Source organism: Brienomyrus brachyistius, chromosome 23 (genome assembly GCF_023856365.1).
Source record: "Brienomyrus brachyistius isolate T26 chromosome 23, BBRACH_0.4, whole genome shotgun sequence".
Taxonomy (NCBI): Eukaryota; Metazoa; Chordata; class Actinopteri; order Osteoglossiformes; family Mormyridae; genus Brienomyrus; species Brienomyrus brachyistius.
This window is the reverse complement of record NC_064555.1, coordinates 8,557,741-8,582,408: the sequence shown is the minus strand read 5'-3', so window position 1 is coordinate 8,582,408 and position 24,668 is coordinate 8,557,741. Positions and strand designations below refer to the sequence as shown.

Here is a 24,668-nt window from a genome sequence, read left to right as displayed (position 1 = left end):
TGGTGCAGACCGAAGGAGAGCCGTCCCAGATGCAGAAACATCTCTTCCATCAATAGGTTCCAGCTTCCATTCAAGCAGCGGGCTTGTTTGCTCGTTTTGATGACTGTTTTTAGAGAAAAGAGCAATCTATTTGTAGCAGTCATTAAACGCAGAGAAAAAGCAGCTGAAAGCAATTATTGAAACATGCGGAGCGACTCCCAGCATGCAAGGCAAGGACCAGCTCTCTGGCCACCTTTAGAGAAGGGTGTTAATCACTGTCCCTGCTCATAAAACCAGCCCCTAAACCAAACATGATTCATGAGCCCCCATAACACCTCCACCACACCAAAAACAGTCACATTATCAGAACACTGCTTTGCAGGTCTTCATACCATTTTGCTCAGTGCGCTTGGTTGCTTGGCAACACCCCAAATGTCCACTCCTTTTAACCAAGGTCGTTGCAGTAACAACCCGTCTCCTCCAGGGGGCCCCGCTGGAGTGCAGAACGGTTGGCATTCTTACGTTTTAACACTGCTAGGCACTCGCTGGACGGAGGAATGCGGGCTTTTATATTCCGCTGAATGGATACACATGGTCTCCGCTGGAAAGATGGTGTCTTTATCTTGCCGGAAGATAAACACACAGACACAGGACAGCAGAAGCTTTCTGAATGCGTGCCATTCTCAGCCTGCTGGTGTCTGCCGCTAACTAGGATATGTCGCACCGTCTGCGTGTTTGATTGACGGAACTTAAAGAAACACACACAGCACACAGGCAGCTCTTACACGTTTGTAAACAAAGCTTTACTGATACAGATCATAAGATAGATACCGCAATGTGAAGCTACAGTTACACAGACCAGGGGGCCCGGAGGCCCTTGGTCAGCCGATGGAACATAATAAATAGATTCAACTCCACCATCTGCACTCAGAGACGCTGCCCCAAAGCCCTAGAAATGGACATTCATCAGTGCAACATATAGAGTTTAGTTTTCCATAAATCTATTACATAAAACTTTTCAAAATATTTTTCCACTTCCATTTTATCCTGTTTCTTTCTTTTTTCTTTTTTACATCTAGGTTCTCTGAACAAACACGACTACTGGATTTGCAGTGGAATATATACAGGTCCGTACACAAGGTACAACTGTCTATACAACATGTACAAGAAAGAAAAGCGTCCAGAGGTGACAAAAAAAAAAAAAAAAAAAAAGTACAGATAAAAGTAAAAAGATTGGTCATCATTTATGATTGCACATACATGTCAAAAAAATGTGCTTTAACAGAGGGACAAATTTCAGAGACTCTGACCCCTTAAGTGTTGTCAGTTGTACAAACTGACCAGCATAAAAGGAAATAAAAAGTGACCGAAGTTAACGGGGGCTTTCAGGTGGCGATGACGAGTCTGTCCTCATCGTCGCTCGAGGCGTCGTTGTAGTCGACCGTCACCTGCCTCAGAGCGTGCTCCTTGATGCCCCCTGGCGAAATACCCTGTGCCACTTTTTCACAGCCATTCATGGGCTGGCAAGAGTTGGGCGGTGATGTGGCCCCTTCCTTTTGGGTAGCATCGCTAGCACCTGTGCTGGATCTGCCCGCTGAGGTCACTTCCTGTTGGAGCTGCGTGGCGGGGGAGGTCACTGCTGTGGCACTGCCAGACACTGGAAACTCCGCTTCCCTGTGGCTGGGGAGAGTACTGGCGCTCTCGGTGGTCCCCGAAGGCTCCGGTGGGGGCAGAAGTGGGCTGAGGGAGGGGATGATGGCTGGGAGGGTGAAGTTGAGGATTTGCAAGCTGGGCAAGTGCGTCTGGGGGGTGGGACTCCCTTGGGGGGCAGGGCTGCCTTGGGGAATAGGGCTAGCAGCCAGGACCTGCAGACCGACAGCATTGATCGCAAGGCTTGGTTGGGGTAACAGCTGTGCAGGGGAGCCACCAGTGTTTGCCAGACCCATCAATCCGAGGGCGTCGAGACCCAGGGGCTGCAATGCTTGGGGTGGCCCTAGGGTCTGCAGTCCAGCCACGCCCACTTGGCCTATGGGCAAGCAGGGCAAGACACCAGAGGGCTCTGGTGCAGCCTCAGCTTGCGAGAGGCCATCCGGCCCTGAGCCAGAAAGGGGGCCGCTGCCCCGGTGGATGACGCTCACAGCTGGGATGGTGAGCTGCACACGACCAGCCTGAACAGGCACAAAGGTAGAGTATGCAGCCAGGCCGGCCGGGACCAGTTGGATGCCACCCACAGGCACCATGCTGTAGGGGGTGCGAGCAGGCTGCTGGGAGTGCAGAGGCAGGTGGCTGAACAGATGCGCTGTCCCACCTGCCCCGCCCTCGGGAATCTGGCTCTGGGGCAGGAAGTGAAGAGGGCCTTGGTGGGAATAGGTGGAGCAAGGTGGGAGGCTGGTCTGGGTGCCACGGTCGACTGGAACGCCTGCCTCCCCAGTCTGAGATGGGGTGTTCAGAACATCCTGAGAAAAGGACAAGCAGGAGTCACTCACTACCACCCATTCTATGACTTACATGCTTGACATGAGCAGAGGTAGAAAGTTCAGGTCCAGAATGTAAAAATCCAGACCAAGGCCTTGTCTCAACCAACCAGGTGTACAGTACTTTGTGGCTGTGAGTCTTTATGCTCAACTGGTTGGCTGAAAGAAAACCTTGGTCTGGATTTGCGCTTTCTGGACCTGAACTTTCCACCTCTGGACATGCGTGTGAAATGAAATCATTGGCCTCACCTGACTGGGCTTCGGCGGGGCATCGCTCGGTGGGCTCACCGGGACCTCTGAATCTGGGTAATCGATGGACATTTGCCTGCAGGGTGAGATGGGGCTCATCATGGTCACAGACTCTGTGTCAGAGGTCTGGCAGTCAGTGGTTGGGGCTGCCGGAGGGGGTGGGCTGTTTGAGAGAGACATCTGTGCTAGCAGGGCACTGGGTGGGATGCTGGTCAGGGCAGACGGCACGTGTTGCGGGCTGGCGGAGACGGACGGCGTGGCCGAAAGGCTGGACTCTGCCTGGCTGTCTTCTTCGTCTTCCTCTTCCGCATCATTGTCCTCATCATCCGGTCCGTCAGACTCATCCCCATCAGAGCCGGGCCTGTCTATCGCCACCATCCGGGTTCTGTCGCCTGGAAGAACACAGTTGAATGCGAGTTTTGAGTCAGTTGCCAAACAGCATTATGAGTCCTGCTCTTTGTAAACGAGAAGTCTTTGCGCGCCTCGGGCCATCGATGCAGTGGCTATGGGAGTTTAACATTAGGATTGCGATGCTATGTAGCAATATGCATATGAAAAAATGGCGTGGTCTTTTCTTTAACTAAGAAATTGAGTGAAAAATGAATGTTTAATGTAATTTTATCCGTAACATTTATGTAATGTTTTCATCAGAGCTCTGAAAATGGCAGCAGGTAGCATAGCAGCAAAACTAGCTTCATTACCAAAAGGTTACAGGCTTGCAGTGAGAGTCCTGCAATAATGACAGTGATTATTATGACAAAGTGATTGGATGAGACAAGGCTGTGGACACAGGAAGTGTCCCACACACGCCCACAGAAACAGCTTCAGGACAGGATGAAATAAACACTCCTCCAGCAACAGGGAGCCCAGAGCCCCCAGCATCTCTGCTAATATTAGAAGCTGCAATTTCCTCTTTCCACACGCTGTACATGCCGCCCACATGCACTCTGGGATAGGAAGAGAGAGCTGCATTCGGCATAGACAATTAGACTGTAGCGCAGGCATCGATTACCACAGCTGCACGGCAAAACAAACACAATCCGCTGTTAGCGCTTGTCGACGCTATTGTTATGAACACAAAGCAAGGTGCTCCTGTTGTCAGAATCCACAGGTCTTCAATCAGCGGCTGGCAAATTTGCATGTGGTTTTTACATGCGCTTGCTTTATTTATACAAAGCATTAATATGCGATGCATTAATCTGCGATGCATTGTTCTGATACTGACTTGTATTTGCCATTTCTATAAAGGTACTTCTATTAGAAACAGTAACATATTTGTGTACAGGCTCGAATTATGGCCCATTGAAAATAGGATTCTGATTGGCTAATACATGACAGAATCTATAATAACAACAGAGACCTTAAGCAATGGCCTAGTACACCACCTAAAAAAAAAGATTACAACTAAAAACTGAAACTTTACCTGAATCCTCAGTATCTGCATCTTCAACCGAGCTCACCGACACCCCCATCTCCATGCATTTCTTACTATGGGCCTTGGACTTCATATGCTTGGTGAGATTTCCTGTGGAGACAGAGGACTTGGTCAGGCTCTGTTCGAGGTTGTCCTGACATGGTGAATGAGTCCAGGTCTACCTTGGCACGATCAGCAGAGATCGCTCACTCTGCAGTGGGAGTTTTGCTTACGCATTTTCCTTAACTTTGGTGATCATCTGACATGAAAAGCGTCAATCCCCCGAGTTCTTCCTCCACCACAGACAAAAATACGTCACATTGTCACAGCCACTGTGGGTTCTGCTTCAGCACCTGCCAGTTATTGTCACGTACCCTCCCCCACACAAACACACACGCACATATGTACATGTGGGGCTTGTATATGTAGATTGTGCCTCTGGCTCTGCCAGGCTGTGTCTATCATCCAACTCATGGAAGAGAAGTTCTGAAAGGCTGCAGGCATCATTTGTCCTCTGATCACTTCCACAGTCGTGTGTGGGCAGACCAGTTAAGTTAGTGAGTCACATTTGGCTCTTGTTGAAGTTGAGAAGCAATAATTCTTGGAAAAACAAAAAATGAGGAAATTTCTTTAAAATACACACTGTGCTAAACAAATTCCAAGGCCTCTGAAACTGTGGGTGAAAAAAAGTGAAGGATTTAGACCAATGGTTGCTGGTTGTTGGTTGCTCCACAAAAACATTGAAGACCCTTGATTTAAACTTAGCAAAAGTAATAAGCAAATAAAGTGGACTGGCCTGGTCCAGCTGGTACAACTAACCACATCTTAACCTGCTGGAATTCCCCAAAGCAGCTCCAGAGTCTAGATTGAATCTCAGGATCTGGAAATATTCATTACTGTCCACGTGTCAGTGATCCTCCGGTATAACACAGAACAGCTCATCATCAGCAGCTCACCTTTGGTCTTGAAGGAGAAGTTGCAGTCTACGCAGTGGTATGGCCGGACATCGCTGTGCGTTCGAATGTGCTTCCGCAGCATGCTGGGCTTCTTGCAGCGGATGCCACACTCTTCGCAGATGTACTTCCCCCGGCCTCTTCCACGCACATACACATACTCTTCGTTGGACTTGTATCTACCACCGGAAAGGAAGGGGTCAATGTTTACGCTTAATACTATCACTACAACCATTGCTTTAAGAGCCAATTTTGACATACCCGCCATCAAATATTTTGACTCGTCTTGGCTCAGTCTTGGAAGAAGACGATTCTCTGTCTGACTCATTACTCTGTTGAGCATCTGACTTGACCTTACTGGTGCTCTCCTTAAGCTTGGATGTTTGAGGGGTTAAGACCTATGAATAACAAGTGCTGTAAGTAGATAGCAATGATACAACTCTGAAAATATAAAGGTACCAATATGAACTATTCAATACAGTTTTAAAGAAAGTTTTTACCTTTGGCAAGCTGTCTTTTAGCTTGCTGGAGTACGTCAAGATGTCAGATTTCAGGCTTGTGGTTATGGCTTGTGTGTAGTGCATTTTCTTAGCTGTCTGTTTGGAATCGAATAAAGACATAACCACTTTGGTAGGCAGACCCAGTGGGTTTGGGTTGTTTTTGCTGATGGCCCAGGTAGAGTATGCAGATATCCTCTGGTCAGTTTGGGGAATGTGGAGAGGCTTCCTCTTCATAAGGTAACACCAGGTGAAAGACGTTGTAGTTTTCAGACTGGGGAAGGACAGGCGGTGGCTGTCTCTGGTGTTGACCAGGGACACAGAAGAGACCAGTTTTACCTGTCCATGGAAGGTTGCTGGCCTCAAAGGACATTTTCCAGGGGATTTCCTCTCCTCACTCTTACATAGCGACTTCAGTGTAGAGTTAGCTGGCAGACTGGAAGATGCTTGGTGGCCTGGACTTTGGAATGCGGGAATGGACACCTGATATGTTGCATCTCTGCTAGTTTCAGTCTCAAGTACGGATCTTGTTGTTTCAAGTACCTTGGAAGTGGTAGATGGTAGATAGCCTGCAGACTGGGCTTTTTCTTCTTCTGGCTTCTCTTGATCCAGCTGAGGACTTTCAGAACTGACTGGGCTATCCACTGACTCAGTGGTACAGACTTGTCGAACTAGAATCAGTTTCCGCTGCCTGGTCACTTCCGCCATCTTGGAATTCAGGTAACTGAATGACCTGCCATCAGTGAGGCAGGCAGCGCTGTGATCATCTTTGACACGTTTCTGGTGTTTTTCCATTGCAATGTCCAGGCTGTTCGCAGGGGAAAGCATACGTTTGCTAGAGGCAGTAGGTTCCTGCTGTGGACACAGGGCCACTTTCTGAGAGTACTGCAAGCCACCTGGTGTAGTTCCCTGTTGGATGTCACTTACAATATTCTGGTTTTCTGGAACTGAGCCAGAATTTACCTGACTAGCAGAGACCAGAGGCCTGTCTATTTGAATGTGTGTTGAATTGTCAACGTCACTGTCCATGGATTGAGGGAGTTGGGTATGGCAAGCTGCTTTTGTGGAAGTGTTCAGCTGCTCATGGGTGACTAGAATTTGTGGCAGAGGAGTGACACCTGTCCTGTTGAATGAGGACAGATTACCTTGAAGACAAATCGGCAAGACAATAGGTGCTGCTACCTGGTGATTCTGTGGTATCACACATACATTCTGGATTCCATCTGTTGGCTTAGACACACTAGCAATCTCATTAGCCACGGGAAGGCTGCTGACAGGCAGGCTGATCTGCATGACCTGCGTGCTTGGGAGTGAATATGTTTGGCTTGTTTTTATGGCAGAATACTGCAACTGGTATTTGGGCACAAAGTGTTTATCCTGTGAGTTAGGAGAATTGTTCTGAGAATCCTTGGAACCTGATGCATCATGGACTGAAAGCTGTTGCACACTTTGGCACATTACCCTGGTGGACTGGTGCCAGGGATGTGGAAGGCCATGAACTGTAGGGTGTTGGGTCTGGCTTCCTAAGTTGATGCTCTGAACTGTGGGTCCAGCTGGCTGCTGAAGAGATTCTACAGGACTTACTTGGTGGGGAATAAGAGGCTGTGCAATAACAGGCCGTGTAGCAGGCCTATGTGGAGGAACAGGCACTGCATTTGCTGATGGATTTCTATGCAGAACCTGCTTCCCTGCCTGCTGCTGACTCTCTGGTCCAATTTTTAGGGACATCTGACGAACAAGAGGCCCCCTTCTCCTTTCAAGGAGAGGCACTTGGACCCCTGAAGGAGCCTGTGAACTCTTTGGCAAGACTTTCTCTAGAGGTGACAATGATCTAGTAGGTGATATTGTTCCACAATCAAAAGACTTACTACGATAGTCTGTGTCAATCTCCCCCGAGGGCTGAGTACAGCTAATCTGTTCTGATGCAGCTCGTCTCATTACTTTAGAGTCAGGAACACCCAAAGTATTGTTGACTAAAGACAACCCTTGAAACTCTGCAAGTTTGATAGCACACTCCACCCTCACTGGGCTCTCAGACCGGGGCAGGTCATCTCGGTCAAATGATGCAGAAATACTGGAACCTCGAGACAAACTACTGTCTCTGCTAAGACTGCGGGACAACGTGGACTCAAAGCTGGATTCTCCAGAGGAGTGCTCCATTTGAGCTAGTCGTATCCTCTTCTTTTTAGGGGGAAGCTTCTCTGTGGGCAACTTAGAAAGGCTTTCACTTCTCTGGGGCCAGTTGAATGTTTCCAAATGTTTCTCTGGCTCGTGCCCCAGGCTTTCCTGTTCTCTGTCAGGTTCCTCTGTCACAAGAATTTCTGGCACCTGAATGTTGTTTTGGCGTACCAGACGTGACTGCTGCACTGGAACAGAGCTTTCAGGTGGCACTGACGCTACGTGGTCAACATGCTGGTCCACGATAGGTCTTTCTGTACTAGCACATTTCTGTAATGGTACTGACTCCGGTTGACTTTCCCGCACAGTACTTGATGAATTTCCAGTTACAGTTTTAGTCATGCTCTGGGCTTCTCTGTCCAAAATATCAACAGGAGAGGATCTGTCAATGGACTCAGATGTTTCGAAAGAATTAGGCCTACTAAGAGAATTTGTGTGTCGAATGACAGATGTCCCACTACCTTGCCTCTGTACTTCTCTCTCTTTACTACAGATATTAATTTGAGTTTCCCTAATTGGAGATAATCTTGACTCTGAAGTTTCAGTGCTTCTTGCAATTAATTGCATGTGAGGGACCTGTGACAAATTGCTGGCAGACTGCAAATCCAGTAAGACAGAATGCTGAGAAAAGATTCCAGTCCGAACATCTTTGGACATTTGGCAGGAATCAAAACTTCCAGAACAGGGAGGGTTGGTGTCTGTTGGGGACTGGTCATCATCATCACCGACACTTTTCATTTTCCTTCTTTTTCTCACTGCTGAAACTTGTTCCATCAAGCCAGGCACACCCACTGTCCCCTGGAACACCTGGGATTGCTGCACGTTTCTGAGACACTGGTCTGGATCAGTCTCTCGAACAGAGACAGACTTATTTTTTGGTCCATGAAGCTCAGAGCAGTAAAACTTTTTGTGATTTTCAAAATTTTCAAGTTTCCGGTATCGATTGCGACAAGTCTCACATTCGTACATCGTGCCTTTGTTTTGCTGGGGCTTTTTGCTTCTTTCAGGTGCAGGTCCTTGTTCGAAGGACTTGCTTCTTTGCAGAACCTCATTGTATATATTAGGTCCACGGTAGCCCTCATCCATGGAACGGGCAGAAGAAAGGCTGTGTCCTTCAGTGGCAGAAGAATCTTCAATTGCAATCTGTCTTACGAGTGTGCGTGGATGCATTGCTGGATTAGGAGTAGGAGGGGCCGATATGAATACATCATCGTTACTAGAACTAATTTTGTCATCGAATGACTGACAGACTCTCAATGGATGGGGTTGAGGAGCAGCTTTAATGGGGATAGCTGAATATCCTGGTGTTGTAGGCATTGAATTGCTCCTTGTTATTGGCAAACAGTCCATTGATGGATACTGAGAAGGGACAGATAAGAGAAACACTTGCTTAGATTTGTCGGTGGGTGTAAATGGTGATTTGGGTATGTCAGAACTAGAGCTTGATCTTCTGCCCATTGGCTTGAGGTCAAACTGAAAAGAATCCTTGAATATGTATGATTTGGGGGAGTCTATGCTTCCCCGTCTTGACAAAGAAGTCCTTCGAGGCTTTACGCTGTCTAGCTGTTTGTCATCCACGACTGCTTCGTTATCTGATATCAGCTTTGAAATGTGTTCTTCAAGCGAGAGTGCTTTAGTCTCTAACGGAGGGCGAATCTGTCGCTGTAAAGCCGGGGGCTTCTCCACACAGACTGTTGCCACAACAGTAGCAGAGCTAGGTAACATATTTTTGGACACATCCATGTCTGTTGGTGGTATGATCTTGACAAATGGGCTTGGGGGACTCATTGCTTGATCGGCACTTTCAGAACGTGAGAAATATCCAGAGTCTGTGCTGCCCAAGCTACGGGGGCTCAGCAAACATTTGCCTTGCTGTTGTTGAGAAAAGTCAGTTGCCTGCTGCCTTTGTAGCTGTGCATGTCCCCCCCCAGGAGGTGACTTGCAGACCTGGTCCTCAACCTCACTTATAGCCTCTTGCGGGGGACTGGTGCACTCCACCTCTTTCAAGGAAGACAAGACCTTAATGGTGGGACGTACACTCATTGTCTGAAACTCTCTTTGCCTTTGAGCTGTGGCTAGCTCTGGGGTGGAATCTCCAGCTCTTGGACTATCTGCTCGCAAAGGGGAGACATTGACAGGATGGACAACCACTTTTGGCAAAGTTGCTTTAGGCTCAGAGGGCTTCAGGTTGTTCACAGATTTCAGAGTCTCAAGGACAGCAGGCAGCTCCACCTCTCCCTGTCTGTCTTGTGTGGCACAAGCGCTCTGCAAACTGCTCTCGGACAAAGCTCTGCTGCTGCTCTGTGAACAGTCTGGGTCAAAGTCAGCGAGGCTCTCCTTGTCGCTTTCAGCACTCTCTTCCACATCGGAGTGTGTGCCGAGACCTTTGTCCGATTCTTGAGACAAGGCTCTGCTTCCAGAGTCAGACCGCACCACCTTGCCCAGTTTTATAGCATGCGCATGGGATTTCTTATGCTTGTACAAGTTACTCTTTGTTTTGAATGAGAAATCACAGGTGACACAAGGATAGGGCCGTTCACCTGTATGGGATCGTTTGTGCTTGAGCAGGACACTAGGTTTAGCACATGCCCGGTTGCAGTATTCACATACATACTTGCCCTGCTTCTTCGGTTTTTGATCCTTGCCAGATATACTGGAAACTTGCTCCAGGCCTGGATTAACAATTGTGGCCATTTGAACCTGGTTGTATCCAGGCGTGACTGGGACCTGAATTGTACTGGGCACACTGGCTGAAACAGACTGACAGGTGTAGACGACTGGCTGGCTCTGAGGCAGGGCCTTCTGACTAGGGGGAACCGGTGTGTGAGTCAGGGAGGCAGCAGGCACAGCACCATACAGCTGCTGAAGGTCATGCTTCTCTCGAGGGTGGTTAGCAGCTGCTGGCGAAAACTTCATGGCATTGTGCTGCGAGTTTGTCTGGCTGCTCTGCGTTGGTACCTCAAGTGGCTGGAATTGCAGGGGTGTGACTTGTCCGGCAGTATCGCCACTCGCCAGCACCACCTGAGGGCTAGGGTAGTAACGTGCCGGTATTGGCTGGGATGGGATGCCATAGTTGACAGTTGGTATAGCTGCAGAACCTTGTCCGGTGGACTGTGCAGCAGGAACTGGGTCCACTCTCCCAATCGGAGCCCCAGAGAAGGAGCTCTTCTGTCTTGTTAGGGAACTAAGGTCTGGCTCCATAGCCTTGAGCAAGACCTCAAGGGGAGCACTAGAGTGCGAGGGCAACCCACTGTCAGCCTGGCTCATCCAGTCCTCTTTCAGTTGAGTACCCTCTGCATCCTTCCCTCCTTTAGACGATGCTGGCTGGCTGTGGGTCACCTCAGTTTGCATTAGCCTCTCGCAGGCAGCTGGGCTGGGTGTGGCCTCCCCCTTCAACCTCTCAGAAGTCTGTGGCCGCACCTGCAGAATGCCGTCTGAGTCTCCATTTTTATTGGAAGAATCGGTTATATTTTGGGAAGAACGCCTGGAAAAGGAACAGGAGGCCGTTGGGTCCCTGGATTCCTGGAAGGTCCCTGCCTCTGAGGGCTTGGACTGTGGAGGCTTTTTCACAGGAGATTTTGGGACCTTCTTCAGCTGGTTCTCCCCAATTACTTTTTTCCTCTTCAAGCCCTTAACTTCTGCATGTCTCCGCCCACTTTCGCCAAGTCCTTAATAAGGAAAGAAGGACATGACATAAAAGCTGCCAATCATTCATTTTTCCACTGCCAGCACTCTATATTCATATCATCCATTTTGTACCAATCCTCGTCTTAGTGAAATACTGTTGTTTGTTATTTGTCGTGGAGTTTGCATGTGGGTTTCCTCTCAGTATCTACCTTAGCGTCTCTAAATTGTACATAGTGTATAACTGTCTGTGTGACAGTTTGGAAGTGTGACAAACTCTGGAAGATGTATGGATGGTCACTCATGTAAACAGTTATACAGTTAACCAATTGGCTACGTAATGGCGATTAAGGATCACTCTGATCTGGCAGAAGACTAATACATAATACACTAATACATCTTATCGATTTTAGGTGTTGACCATCTGCCTACCTGGAATGCCTTAAGCGTTATTATTTCTATACAGGCTGTATAAATTTATTAACTGCACAGTACAGTTAAAAGCTCAATTAAATAAACATGAATTAAGTCAACTAATTAAGAGTTAATCACAACAAAATAGCGGCATACACAATGTGCCCCTGGCCCACGCCGTCAGGACGCGGTGAAGCACTGCAGCCACAGGGCCTCCTGACAACCTTCCAGTCCTTAAAGCTGTTACAGCATCTTCGCATCGCCAGTGAAGATGCATCAGTAGCTATAAGTGGCAAATGAGGTAATCCCTGTCCTGCTTCCCAGTGCAGCTCAAATCTGGCATCCACCTACCAGGTACCCACACAGCGTACCCAGGTCTTACGTCAATCTGCACCATTTCTAGTCTCTCCTGTCCAGCACACTCATGCTCTGGCAGACGCTGGGATGATGGCTTCAGTGACGCTCCGATCATTTGCGAGCCGTGCTGGGACAACTGAAGGTACGTTACCATGGCGAGGACTCCGCACGGGGGCAACACGTGAGGAACCCTAATCAACCTTGGAATGCTACATCTGTGTCTGCCGGAGAGCTTTACTGAGCTCACTCACATATAACCGGCAAGGAGGAAACACACACATGAGTGAGCCATTTCTAACTAAAACCCTATTATTCAGTTAAAAACAAAAAAATAAACGGTGGGGCCCATTTCCAATGCTGGGGTGTCTGGTTAGATTTTAGCCAGCGACCTTTCTGTCTGTCAGAGATGTCAGTCACGCTGCATTCCGGCACATTAAGCTCCCGCAAAAGCAGCAAATCATGGTATTCAGTTCAGAAGCAGGACTACAGAAGCATTTCGCAAGATTTGATAAGATGCATCTCATGCACCCATCACCCCCCCCACCCCGACCCCCCCCCCCCCGCGCCTGCATTCGTCTTATTTATGAAGCCACGCATGAGTCTTGCAGTCCCTAAGCCAGGATATTTTTTCATTCGGTGGTCCCTGGTTTAAGCGAGGTTGGAAACCTCTGCCGGAAAAGCACCACTAAAATGACTGTCATCAGAATCAAATTTATCCTCACCTTTCTGGGTAATGCTGGGCTCTTTCAGTTCTTTCTGTGCCTCTTCTATCTTATCTGTGGGAACAAGAGAAGCAGTGTAAGCGGATATTGTATGCACAAGAATCCGCACACAGCGAGGGCGGCGGAGCTCCCAGAGGAAGGCACAATCCATCCTTGCTCAAAAAAAGAGTCCTTATTTGTGTTTAAAGGTAAAAGATATATCTGCGTGTGCCTGTGTGAGTGAGGGCATGAACTGCGCCTCCTGGCTTCAGCATGTCTGGCCACAGCTGCCGAGAAATCATGGAACTCGCAGCCTCCCTTGTCTATGGAGCAAACTGGTCCCATCACCAAGGCTGACCTACAAGCCATCTCGCTGACCTACGGTCCAACACTTTATGTTCTGGTCAGGCATGGCATGGTAGCGGACGCTGACCCCCTAAACGTACCCTGTCATACTTAAATGGGCTCATCTTCATGATCACATGACTGCAGATATTGTCAACAGAAGCCAACTCCATCGGATTTACATGTAAACGAAGGCTTCCCGTGATTTTTACACTTCAGACTGGAAAACATTATTCATATGGACTCAGAAAGCCGTTGCTGGTAGTAGGGTGACTGATTCACGCGTGAGTCATGCACCCGTGGGACTACGCCCACTGCTCGCTGTACGGCCCTCGGCAGCAGGGCGGGGGCACGTGGGCACTGAGCGGCTGGCAGGCAGGCTGTAGGTCACGGTAAAGCCTGAGATGAACAAACAGCTGGGCAGAGCGAGAGCCCACGTTGCATGTGTTATGCTAGCAGCCGCTCCAGCCAGTGATTACGCTTTCATAATGCCTAGTCTAATGTTGTAGCCATACTGCAGGTGCACCACAGGGCATCTCCCAGAATTCCTCAGAAACACAAGAGAGAGAAGGGGCCACTTCCTGGAATTTCAGGATGCTTCAGGTAAGTGCCTGACTAACAACATACAATACAAAGATACATGGTTTGATGGCTGTCATGGCTGCAAATGCCAATCTGATCAATACTGCCCGCACCTTTGGGAAATTTTATGCCCTAGTGCGGGAAAACGCTTGACCCTGATTCATTTACAGTTCCCTGAGCCAATATAGAGAAGCCTGGTCCCATAAAGGAACTTGAAAAACAACCAGCATAAAAACCCATTGAAAAGTGAAAGCACCAGCACAGTGTATGCATGCTTTATAAAAACACTGCGCACCCAGACTGACCTTGTGACATGGACTCTCTCGGCGTGCCTCCATCATGCTATGGCTGAGTGTAGTGACATTGATATCCAATTCAGTTCAGACGCAGCCTGACCAGAGCCTAGTGAGGCAGCCGAGTCCTACCCGCCTGTACTGAACCACATTCCTGAAGATAAACCTGTCAGAGCTGCAGTCAAGCCACACCCTGCCACCTGGGCCCCCATGTGACTGAGCAGCCTATCACAGGGACCTGTCATTCTTCAAACCACCAATCAGGTGGGGAGTCCTCCTCCCCTACGGTCGTCCCTGGATTCTCTGGTTGCTTTTAGTTGGTCTTCTGACATTAGCCCACTGCTTCCTGTCTCCTGAATCCTCCTCCTGGTTTCCACCTTGCTCTATTACGGACCGCGCAAGTGTCATCTACGCATTATGTATTGCATAATAGAGCACAGCACAGTACAATGATACATATCCTAATGGGAGGAGCCAAACGACAATTGTACAAATTGTACAAGAGGAGCCAATCACAGCAGAAGCAGGCTAATACATTCAAACAGCAGGATCTAAACGTCCATGATGGGCAGTCATAATCACCATCGTAATGCTAAGGGGTAAAAACCTAAGGGAAGTCTCCCACGGCAACAGGTTTTGAAGAGGATAACCCCAGCTGAGCAGTATAATCCCAGACCTGCCTGTTACATAAAGTCCCTATATATTTATGTTGTAAATTAGCATCTTACAATGAGAGCTTTCCCGCCCATGTAGAAGAACACTTAGGTGCCGACCAATCACACGGTACCTCCCACTTCATCAGGGGACGCTCGTCAAGCTGCCTAGTTAAAAAGGATGGTGCTGCTCACAAAAACTAATTTTAACTGCTGCTACCAGCAGGTAATTGCATATCCTTCAAAGCCTACTTAAGTTTTTCTCTGAGTGCTGCAGTTAACAGAGTAGATTTAATGGGCAGATCTACCTAAAAAATAAATACGTACCACCATTTGCGGCCTTATTGTGGAATTATTTAATCTAAACCATGGGGGCAGCAATTACACAAAAGCACACGGTCAATCCCTTTATCGACTGTGCCGGTGGGTCCCGCAGAGCCGTTCCAATAGACTGCAGTGCTCCACAAACACTTTTTTGACACCCGGATGGCAAACGCAGAGGCAGCCAGCTAGAGGCTGGATAAAGGGGCCTGAAGTCGGCTGCCTGAAGGAGGATGCCCCAAGTCCGCCCATCAACCCGGAGGGCACTGAAGTGCCGGTGCTGGCGAGACAGGCCCTGACGGACCTCCAAGGCCCCAGGGAACATTGCTTGCTGTAGCTAGAATATTCTACCGAGTGTAAAACCACACACGGCAGTCCCGGGAAGGCGCATCTGCTATTCCTCTCTGCAGCCTCAGTGCCATCTTGCTGCGCAGAGGGGGTCTCCCCCCCACCACACACACACACACACACACACACAGATTCACACGCTGCGCTCTGCCAGCCCACATGGACACAGCTTTGCACTCGAGCGAGAGAGAGCGAGAGGGGACTCCCACAAGCGGCAAAAGTGCCAGAAATCACCACTAAGCAGAGGAAAGCAAGTGGGGGGGGACTAGAGCCAAATGCAAACCCAGCTGTACCCCCCCACCCAACAACAACAAGGCCCCACCAAGCATAGAGCTACAAGCGACACAGATACCTGCTGGATAATCATAGGCCACAGAAGGCAGAAAGAGTAAACAAGCTCTGCTGTTACCACAAGCCTCCGAAAAAAATACAGACAAATAACTTCCTCTCGTCTGAATAGCGCCTGTTGTTGTTGATGGTGATGCAGCCGGCATAGCTGCTCGAAACGCAACTTCCCCAAACTGCGTCTCCTGGCGTGTCCAGACCAAACAGAAGTTGCCGATAACCTACAAACTGGCTACGCACTTATCAAGAAAATTCACTGTTCACGTACCAGGACGACGAGGGGAAAAGCAAAGAACATATTAAAGTATATAACAAGCGTGGCTACACACAACTGGGCGGGAAGTCTGAGACACAGAAGCAGAGCAGTGTGGCAGCGATTATTCAGATCAGCTCTGACACACGGCTGCATGCACATGCACGCAGAAGAGACGGACTCACTAAATGGCATCGATGCGGCAGACCAATTACACACGCCGGCCTGTCCGCTATGCAAATGAGCTGTGCTCCGGTTGGGTGGCCGGAGAGAGCGGGAGGCGGACCCCAACGGCCTGCTATTATGTAACAGGGAGACTCGTCATGTTGCTCGGTGACCCCAGTTAGCACGACATATTTGGGAGGGGTCGTGAACCCTTACTACACTCTGAGCGACAAATCTAAATTGGGATTTGATCCATCTTTAGAAGAGGGGAACAAACACACACACACACACACACGCTGCATTTGGCCGACCACTCAGTGCACACCCTGGAGGTAAACAGGTACATGCTACAGAAAAGCATGCGCACATACACACGAGAAAACGAGCAAGTGAGGGACGAGCGAGAGAATCCGAGACAGTGAAACCAAGCTGGCGCTCGATCCACAGACTTGGGACGTTCAGCTCTCAACGCCAACTGGCATTAATGTGAAGAGAGAGACCACCGAAGCGAAGCAGGCAGGAATGCCTTCGCTACCGTCCCGTTAAATCCCAACACGATTTGCACGCACGCTGCACACCTCGCACGCTCACAGGCGCATGCCACCCTACCTGCTGCCCCTTGAGCTCTGTTGTCTGTCCCTCCTGAGACCCCTGGAGGAGAGGAAGGGGGGTTGAGGGGGAGGGGGGCGTCCCTCACGCTAGATCAGCTCGCTGCTAGGAGCTCAATGAAGAGGCAGCCAGAGTGTCAACATAGGCTTAGCTGCTAACCCAGCCTCCCCCGCCCCCGAGCCGCTGCGCACACGCACACGCTGCAAGCACGCCGGCTGCGTTTGCTTCTGCCTGCGCAGCTGCCACTGTGGTTTCTGAGGTGCGACACAACGGCAAAGTACCAAATTTACAGAAGAAAACACACACAGCGAGGTCACAAGGAGCAGCCAGCGCTTCTGACACACGCAGCGCACGCAGGGCGAAGCGGCGGGATCCACGGCGGGACCCGCATGCCCGCATGTGGGGTCTGGTTGGGGGGGGGGGGGTCAGCTGGGGGCCACGCGCACGCAGGACAGGCCCATCACAGCCTGACAGTCCACAAGCTCAGCCCCAGAATCCACCCCCGCCACGTCTCCATGGCAACAGTAGCTGGAGGAAAAGACGGCCCACGTTATGCAAGAGCATGAGACGCTGCCAGCGGGACAGCCCGCCTCGCTCGCCCTCGTGCGTGTGCAAGTGTGCATGTGAGCGCACCACTTTCGAATAGGAAATCAGAGCGACGTGCTGCACATGCAGCGGGAGGCGAAGGCAGCGACAGGGCCGGACAGGGGCATCCCCCCCCCCATCCCCGCCCCCCTGGCTGGGCCATTCCGGCAGGCGACCACCAGAAAGCCAGACATTCCGACTCAACAGGATTCCTCATTACCAAAGTCCCCAGCCCTCTGAGGGCAGGTGGGGGGGGGGGGGGGGGCGTGCCCCACCCCCATGTGTTTGTATTCGCGTGCGGGTGTGTATTTACGTCTGGCTGTGGCTTCCTTCCGGCCTGGCTTGGCTAGAAACCTCCATTTTCTGCTGTCCCCTCCTGCCCCCCCCCACCCCCCCTTTATAGGAGGAGACTCCAGTAGCAGGACGCGGCGAACTGCACCTGCACACAAAGCTCATGCTGCTCCGTCTCCCTGGCAACCGCTACAGTACATCGAGTTCCACTTATACAAGCGCAGCTCCAGCATCCGCCTTTCCACACGCACACGCACTCACGTCTAATTGGGGGCCCCTTTTCGCCGACGTTCCAGAGGGGGCTCCGCATCTCAGCGAGGGGGGGCCTGCAAAGGGACCCCCCCCCCCCCGGGTCATAGGAAGCACCATGTCAGCTGGTGCTCCCTGGCCCAAACACGTGTGTGTGCACGCCGCCCGGCATGGAAACACGACGCGCCACTCTTGCTTCATGCGCCGATGCTCCCGCACCGCGGCACGCTCATGAAAAAGCCCCACGACAAACAAAATGTGCCCCTACACAGGCAGCACATGCGGCCGGTGCTCTGTGTTGTTTCTGGGTCTCTCAGAGGAGGTTAAAAATAAAAAAAGGCCGCATCCTCTCGGCCCTTCAGTCCTTTTGTTGCTAAAGTGAAAGTTTCATTGAAGCTACCAGCACGTTAGCCAGATGTTCCAGGACTGGTTTCAGTTGCTCTGTTGTAGTTACTGTTGCTAAAACCCTAAGCTTTCATGGCACAGGGAGAGAGGTTCCCTAGGTACCCATCACGCTGGCTATGTAAACTCTAATTTGAGGCACAGTAAGGAAATACCGGTTTGGCTTCATTAGTCAGAAACATGTGAAGTCCCTGTGGTAAGCTGTTAACCCCAGCACTGCCCTCCCACTCCACTCACAGAAAAGAGCGGATTTATCCTGATCCCTCTGAGGAATGTTCCTAACACAAAGGGGGGGGGGGGGGGGGGGATTCCAGCTGGAACGACCGACAGTGCCGGTAATTATTCCGATGACATCGCGTTTGTTTATTTACTACTGAGAAAACAGAAACAGGACTCTGAGCGACTCCCTCACCGCCTCTGAAAGAAGCGCTGGACTGCGTCACTGGGAGTTAACATCTCTGTCAGGGTTCAGGCCTGGGTACTGGGCTGCGGTGAGGTCGGGGGTCGTGGCCGAAAGCAGAAGGGCGCTGGTGAACAGGAGCTGCCACATGTCATGTTTGGGTGGGACTTTCTAACTTCCTGCCTGCGCCCCGTACGGCGTCATACTGTCACAGATACAGTCTGTCCTACAGCTACATCGCACTCATGACTGGCCACGCCCCCCTCCCAGATAAAGTGCAGGGACATTGAAATGACCAAAAAATCCCTCTATCCTGACTTCAGGAGGGATTTTAAGATACAAACAAATACAACTAGATGAGAATATGGAGCCTTGATCTAGAAAATAACCGAGGAGTTGGAATTGGGACAAAGTGACAAGAAGCAAGAAAGGAAGAGAGAGACCGAGAGAGAAAGAGAGAGAGAGAGAGAGAGAGAGAGAGAGAGAGAGAGAATTCCCTGTGAGAAACACTGCACTGGTGACCAAACAGGAAGCGAGCAAGCTGTCATTCACAAACATGTGTTGACAAGTAGCACATTTCCTGTCTGACCTGAATTACCCTGAAGTCAGGTGAAGCAGTGAGTCTCCACTGTCTTCACTGCATCTTGTTTTTACAAGTACAATAACACACCAAGCTGACTCCCTGGCAGGGGCACATAAATGCTGCCTGCTATAACCCCCCCACCCCCCACCCCAATCCACAGTGGAAATTTTCTGGAAAATGCTTCGAGACAAAAAAAAAAAAAAAAAAACAACTTTCCAAAACGTGAAATGCTAAATAAAATCCCCTGCAGTCCCTTATAAGGGCATCAGTGAGATAAACCAGAAAGACAGAGAAACGACAACAAAAGCAGCCGAGCGCAATTTTAACTGGCAAAGAAATCAGTGCTTTGGAAATAAATGTAAAGGAGCAAACACTTAATTACACAGCAGCACTGCTCATAACAACAACAAAATTAACAGTCGCACGGCTTCACTGCGCCACCCAGACAAAAATGGGGGGGGGGGGGGGGGGTTGTTCGGGAAAACATTATTACGCTGTCGATGGACAACAAGCAGTTATTAAACTAAATTATTTATGCCGTTTTGACAAGTTAAGCCAAAGCTGGCGGTATGTTATTCGTTCCAGATAAACAGACAGGAAGAGAGCTGTTTGGGAGGTACACACTGACAGAGGTATTCCTGCACACACCTCACAAACACACCCTGCAACACTTTACGCACTTTTCTCTCCGATGTTTAATCCAAAGGGGTCAGCCAGCATCCGTACACCAGCAGGGGTTAAGGGTCTTACACAGCCGCGCACGAGACTTGAACCAATAAACACCTGGATACTGATCACTAAGCTGAGCTGCGTCACATGACAACACAGCATGGTGCGGAAGACCCGAATCAAGGTCAAGCACTCGGGTCATCAAATGTCTGACACCGTCCTGATGAAGTAAAATGAACCCAATGGGTCAAATGGCCCTTAAGCTGCCCCACACTGCAAGCTACCTGAGCCCAGGTAGTAGGTAAAGAGGCGGAATCTCACCTTTCAGGTTCTTCGGATGGTTCTGCTTTGTGCGTGGCATCTTTTCCCACTGCTCATAGGCTCATGGCTGAATGAGGGGGTCGGTGTCCTGGGGGCGGGGGGCACGCTGCGATGCCAGGGAATGTCGTCCACTCATCTGTAACGGGAAAACCGGAGAGCAGAACCAGGAGTCAGAGCGACAGTGCCTGGCGAGGCTGACGTCGTTCTGCCCCGTCTTAAGATCAAAAAGGGAACCTAATTTTCACCGAGAGGCCATTTAAAAATGCTTCAAGAAGCGAATGTGAAGCCCGAGCACCAGCGCCTGGGTCTTCGTGAGTCACAGAAGCAGCTGAGGGATGTTCAGAAACATCTGCAGCCAGGGCTTGTGTCGGTGGAGGAGCCAACTCTTCGCACACAACAGCTTGACTGACACGTAACGTGTCATAAACAGCCCTCGCGCCTCTGGCTTGACAAAACCAGGGCGACGCCGCAGGGGAGGGCGACACTGAGTGGGGCAAGTCAGAGGTTAAAGGTGGCCTCTAACGTCCGAATAAAGGGCGCCACGCGGTTCATCGGCAAGGACGCCAGGCAGTTTTGACTGCAGCGTCTAACAAACACCCTTTTTTGGGGATTCAATGCAGACAATCGCTGCTCTCTTCACCCACTCACAGTTTCACCTAACTGAAGCTTCCCATTAACATGCGATGTATGAAGCAGCCATCGCTAGACTTAAAGCCTACAATAATACCTGCTGGTTTGACTGTTGGCAACAAATAAACAAACAGAAAGAATTAAATGAATAAATGAATGCAGATTAGAGCGTGAAGGTGTCAGCGTCTGCTACCATCAACAACACAACAGCGACGTATAAACATGTAACCTGTCAAACTTCAAAATGATTATTTTTCTCCCCTTATTGCCGACAACATTATGTCATCTCCCACCTCTCAGGCAGCCCGTACTAGCACTATAGGATTTGTCTCCCTTGCGGTGGTACATGTGCGCCTTATGGCAATGACATCACCGCATTGTGGACTGGCACCAATAGAGAAGCGCATGAATCACGGCTCAAGGGGACAATGACAAACAGTCTGCGATCGATACACGGGCTTGTCCGAAATAAAAACGTTTCACCCCACAAAGGCACACGTGTTAACATGCATCCTCTGTTTCATGCTTTCCGGTCAATGCAAGAACCACCCGAAAATAAATAGCTTGGGACGAGCTAAAAAAAAAAAAAAAAAAACACCGCATGCTTAATAAGGTATCTAATGCCAGCTAGCTATGGAAAAAAATACCTGTATGAATCCATATATTACTATTAGTCTCTCGCTTAACCAGCTGCAGTTACAAAAAATCGCGCATTTACAACGCAACAACAACAATAGGATGAAGACAGCCCAAGACCCAAAAGCATGCCCTGTCGACAAATATGCTTTCATTACAACAGGGACATGAGGATGTACGATGTATTCCGGAATTGCATGCCATACTTCTCTATAGCCTCGAGCCTTCAAGCGTCTACGACAGCCAAAAGGTCTTTTTTAATCGCTCGTTGGAATATGTCGTTAATTGACGAAAAGGAGATCAGAGCTGCGCGCTGATAATATTTTGCATGTGTAATCACATGAAGCGCGGCTACGAGAGGGAGGAGCCAGGGAAAACCCCCTTTGCAGGACGACGCGAAAGAGGCACTTCCCATCTGGGTGAATCATGCAACAACTTCCATCAATTAGACGTACCTCGGTTTTACCGATTGTGATATTACACCAATGTCCCCCGGCAGCAGCTATTAAACTGCTGCGCTCAGGCACGTCCGAAGCGACAACATTATGCACGCCGCTTTAAAAATATCAAACTTAACCTGAGAAACACCATTACTGCAGGCGTCAAAAAAACCCGAAACGATGTTCTCTGAATTAATAGGACGGATGACTGTTTAGCTAGCCGGGACAGCGGTCCCTTAACGATTTCTCCGCGTTTTATTTTCCCTCTGTACCTAGAATCCCAGAAACGTTACGCAACGAACCAAATAACGCGTTTAGTTAATGGCAATGAAAGCAACTTTTCGCCCGATCGCAGCAAGATAAAAGGGAGCACTATGAGGCATGTAGCTACTTAGCGAGCTAAAAACACCACACACACTCATGCACCCGAGGTTGGCCGTAACTTTTGCACAATTTAAACGTTTAGAAACCTTAAATATATATACTTACAGGTGTACTCGCAACTGTTGTATGGTTTTTTTCTATTATGACAGACCTTTACAGTCAATGGGGAAGAGTGTTTTTTCTCTTTACCCTCTCTCACTTTCTATTGCAGGAAACAGGCAGGCCCACTGACGTCAACGGGGGTCCCGTCCCGCCCCTCAACCGCTTGAAAAGGAATGCAAGGAGGTACGCGACGGCCGACAAGCGAGATGCAAATGGGTGTAACAATTACAACTCTTAGACTTATAAATTCATAAAGTTTTCTGGTTTACATAAATATGATTATTGCACAAAACGCGATAATAAATGGCTTTTTAAAAGTTCGTTTCCTTGTTCCACAAACTCTCGTCCGTCGTGGTGCTACTTAGGTACCTCCCCATTGCACATAGTTTAGGACTGACGGTGTTCCCGGAGGTTCCTTGTTGTCAGGTCACGTTGTGCCCCTTCACTACCGCCTGGGCTTTCCCTTGCAGATATTCCCAAGCTTTAATCCCTTCCAGTGCGTAGTTACGCCCGTGTTCAGCACTTGTCCATGCGATTTCGTCTGTAGTGACAGAACACTGGCTTCGAGGAAATCGCTGAACGGAGATAAATTCCTCCAGAAACGGAACTAAAATCTTAATCGAGCTGCAGACTTGATCTGTGGTACTGCGGTGTTTCAAAAAATCTAGCAGGTCTAAGGACGTCAGCTATTTTTGTTCTTTAAAATTGCATTGGCTGTGTTTTGGCCAAATCATGTCTATGGTTTCGCTTGATAATTAGCCAGCAACAAGTTGTGCACTAATATCTTGTATAAATAATACGGGTCTAATTGACAAGTTTAATTTTCTGCTAATCACCACCGGTTCAACTAATAAAGGAAAGTATGCTGGAAAAAAATAATATTGATGCAATAAGTTTATGTGATCGATTTGTGGTAACACGTTTTCCGTAAAATAGTGATTTGAAAAATACATATATCTAAAATGTAATGTTTTTCTCTATATACTAGAATGTGTAGTATTAGTAGGGACATTCCATTTAAATTAATGTGAGAAAATAATTGTAGGCTAATCATTTTGAAAGTAATAATAATAAAAAGCGCACAATGTTGTTGTTATTCCGTATTCGCAGTGAATTATTTACATTTCACGCAAGCATCCGTTAATGGAAATCTAACTCATAACATTGATATGTAGTCCAGCATGATCTCTTGGCGCAGTTTTAGAAACGCAATGACGTGATACTGTTTTTTTTTTTTTTTTTTTTTTTTTTTTTTGCACACTTATAATGATGGTATAGTAACGGAGTTTATCTGTCTAGCATCTTCATCCCGACCGCGTGACTGCAAAGCAAGTGTGTGGTATAAAGGCCGCGTGACATGTTCCTGTGTTCCGCACCTCACCGTAAGACGTACAACACTGTAGGATACAAAATGGCAACCTGCTCATTCCAGTTTTCGTTATGTAGTTTCATGCCACATTTGAGTCATCAGCTGCTTTGCGTCACCGGACTGTAAACATCCTGTGAGTCCCTTAGGGTTTCCAGGCAGAGTATTTAACACCACTGCCTATTGTCTCGTTGTGGGGGACGGGCTGGAGACGCTCCAGAAAGTTACTGTTTAAAATCTTTCTTTTAAGAAAGAGTTGAAATATGTACCTCTCAACAATATCTTACTGACGTGAATTCCATAAGCGGCATATTTTTGGGCAGAATAGCCAAGACACTGAATTCTTCAGATGAACAAGTACCCAGAACTGGACTCTAAAGCTGCGAGATATTCAGTGCTGCTGTTTATACTTTTTTGCTCTTTCTGTATGACTGCTGTTCAGCCCTCAAACATCACCTAATTATAAAAAGACAGCTATTCCAGTTACTCCGAACTGCACCATTTGCTTATGTGCCTCTAATGACTCAGAATGATCTGTGCATAAGGGTCACTCAAACACATATTCACATATAAACACAAGCTTGATACAGACACCAAACAGAAGCACTGGGCATCCGTCCACCAATCACTCATCTACTACAGGGTCACTGTGAACCTGGAGTCTCTCCCAGATAACAAAGGGCACGAGGCTGGGGATGCTGCTCCGTCGTAGGGGATCACACTTACACACTCTTACACACTCACACGCACTATGGGCAACATAGAGCCTCACTTTCACCCAAATCAGGTGTTTCTGGAGGAAAGTGGAGATCAAACGTTGGGAGCTTATGCAAACCCACACATCCCGACCCTGCTG

General features: G+C 48.9%; 1 protein-coding gene across 4 annotated transcripts; it reads right to left on the bottom strand.

Moving 5' to 3' along the window:
* Positions 1-760: 760 nt before the first annotated feature.
* On the bottom strand, positions 761-22,677 carry hivep1 (HIVEP zinc finger 1). 4 transcript variants are annotated; one of them, XM_048993444.1, is made up of 9 exons: positions 22,450-22,677; positions 20,255-20,390; positions 12,862-12,915; positions 5,570-11,412; positions 5,331-5,467; positions 5,073-5,248; positions 4,126-4,227; positions 2,703-3,094; positions 761-2,435 (listed from the first exon to the last, which is right to left on the bottom strand). In XM_048993444.1, exons 2-9 carry the CDS (start codon positions 20,292-20,294, stop codon positions 1,365-1,367), a joined length of 7,815 nt encoding a protein of 2,604 aa, XP_048849401.1. In that variant the 5' UTR covers positions 20,295-20,390; positions 22,450-22,677; the 3' UTR covers positions 761-1,364. The 4 variants fall into 4 exon arrangements, with proteins under 4 accessions (XP_048849401.1, XP_048849402.1, XP_048849404.1 ...); XM_048993445.1 differs by lacking the exon at positions 22,450-22,677 and adding an exon at positions 21,727-22,441; XM_048993447.1 differs by lacking the exons at positions 20,255-20,390; positions 22,450-22,677 and adding an exon at positions 16,755-16,848.
* Between the last annotated feature and the right edge of the window lie 1,991 nt (positions 22,678-24,668).

Bases quoted from the DNA above. Each gene is read 5' to 3' on its own strand.
- hivep1 (XM_048993444.1), bottom strand. From the start codon at position 20,294: ATGCCACGCACAAAGCAGAACCATCCGAAGAACCTGAAAG. The intron at 12,916-20,254 runs GTGAGATTCCGC...TTGTTCCCACAG, and splicing joins CCATCCGAAGAACCTGAAAG to ATAAGATAGAAGAGGCACAG. The intron at 5,249-5,330 runs GTATGTCAAAAT...TTCCGGTGGTAG, and splicing joins GTCAAAATATTTGATGGCGG to ATACAAGTCCAACGAAGAGT.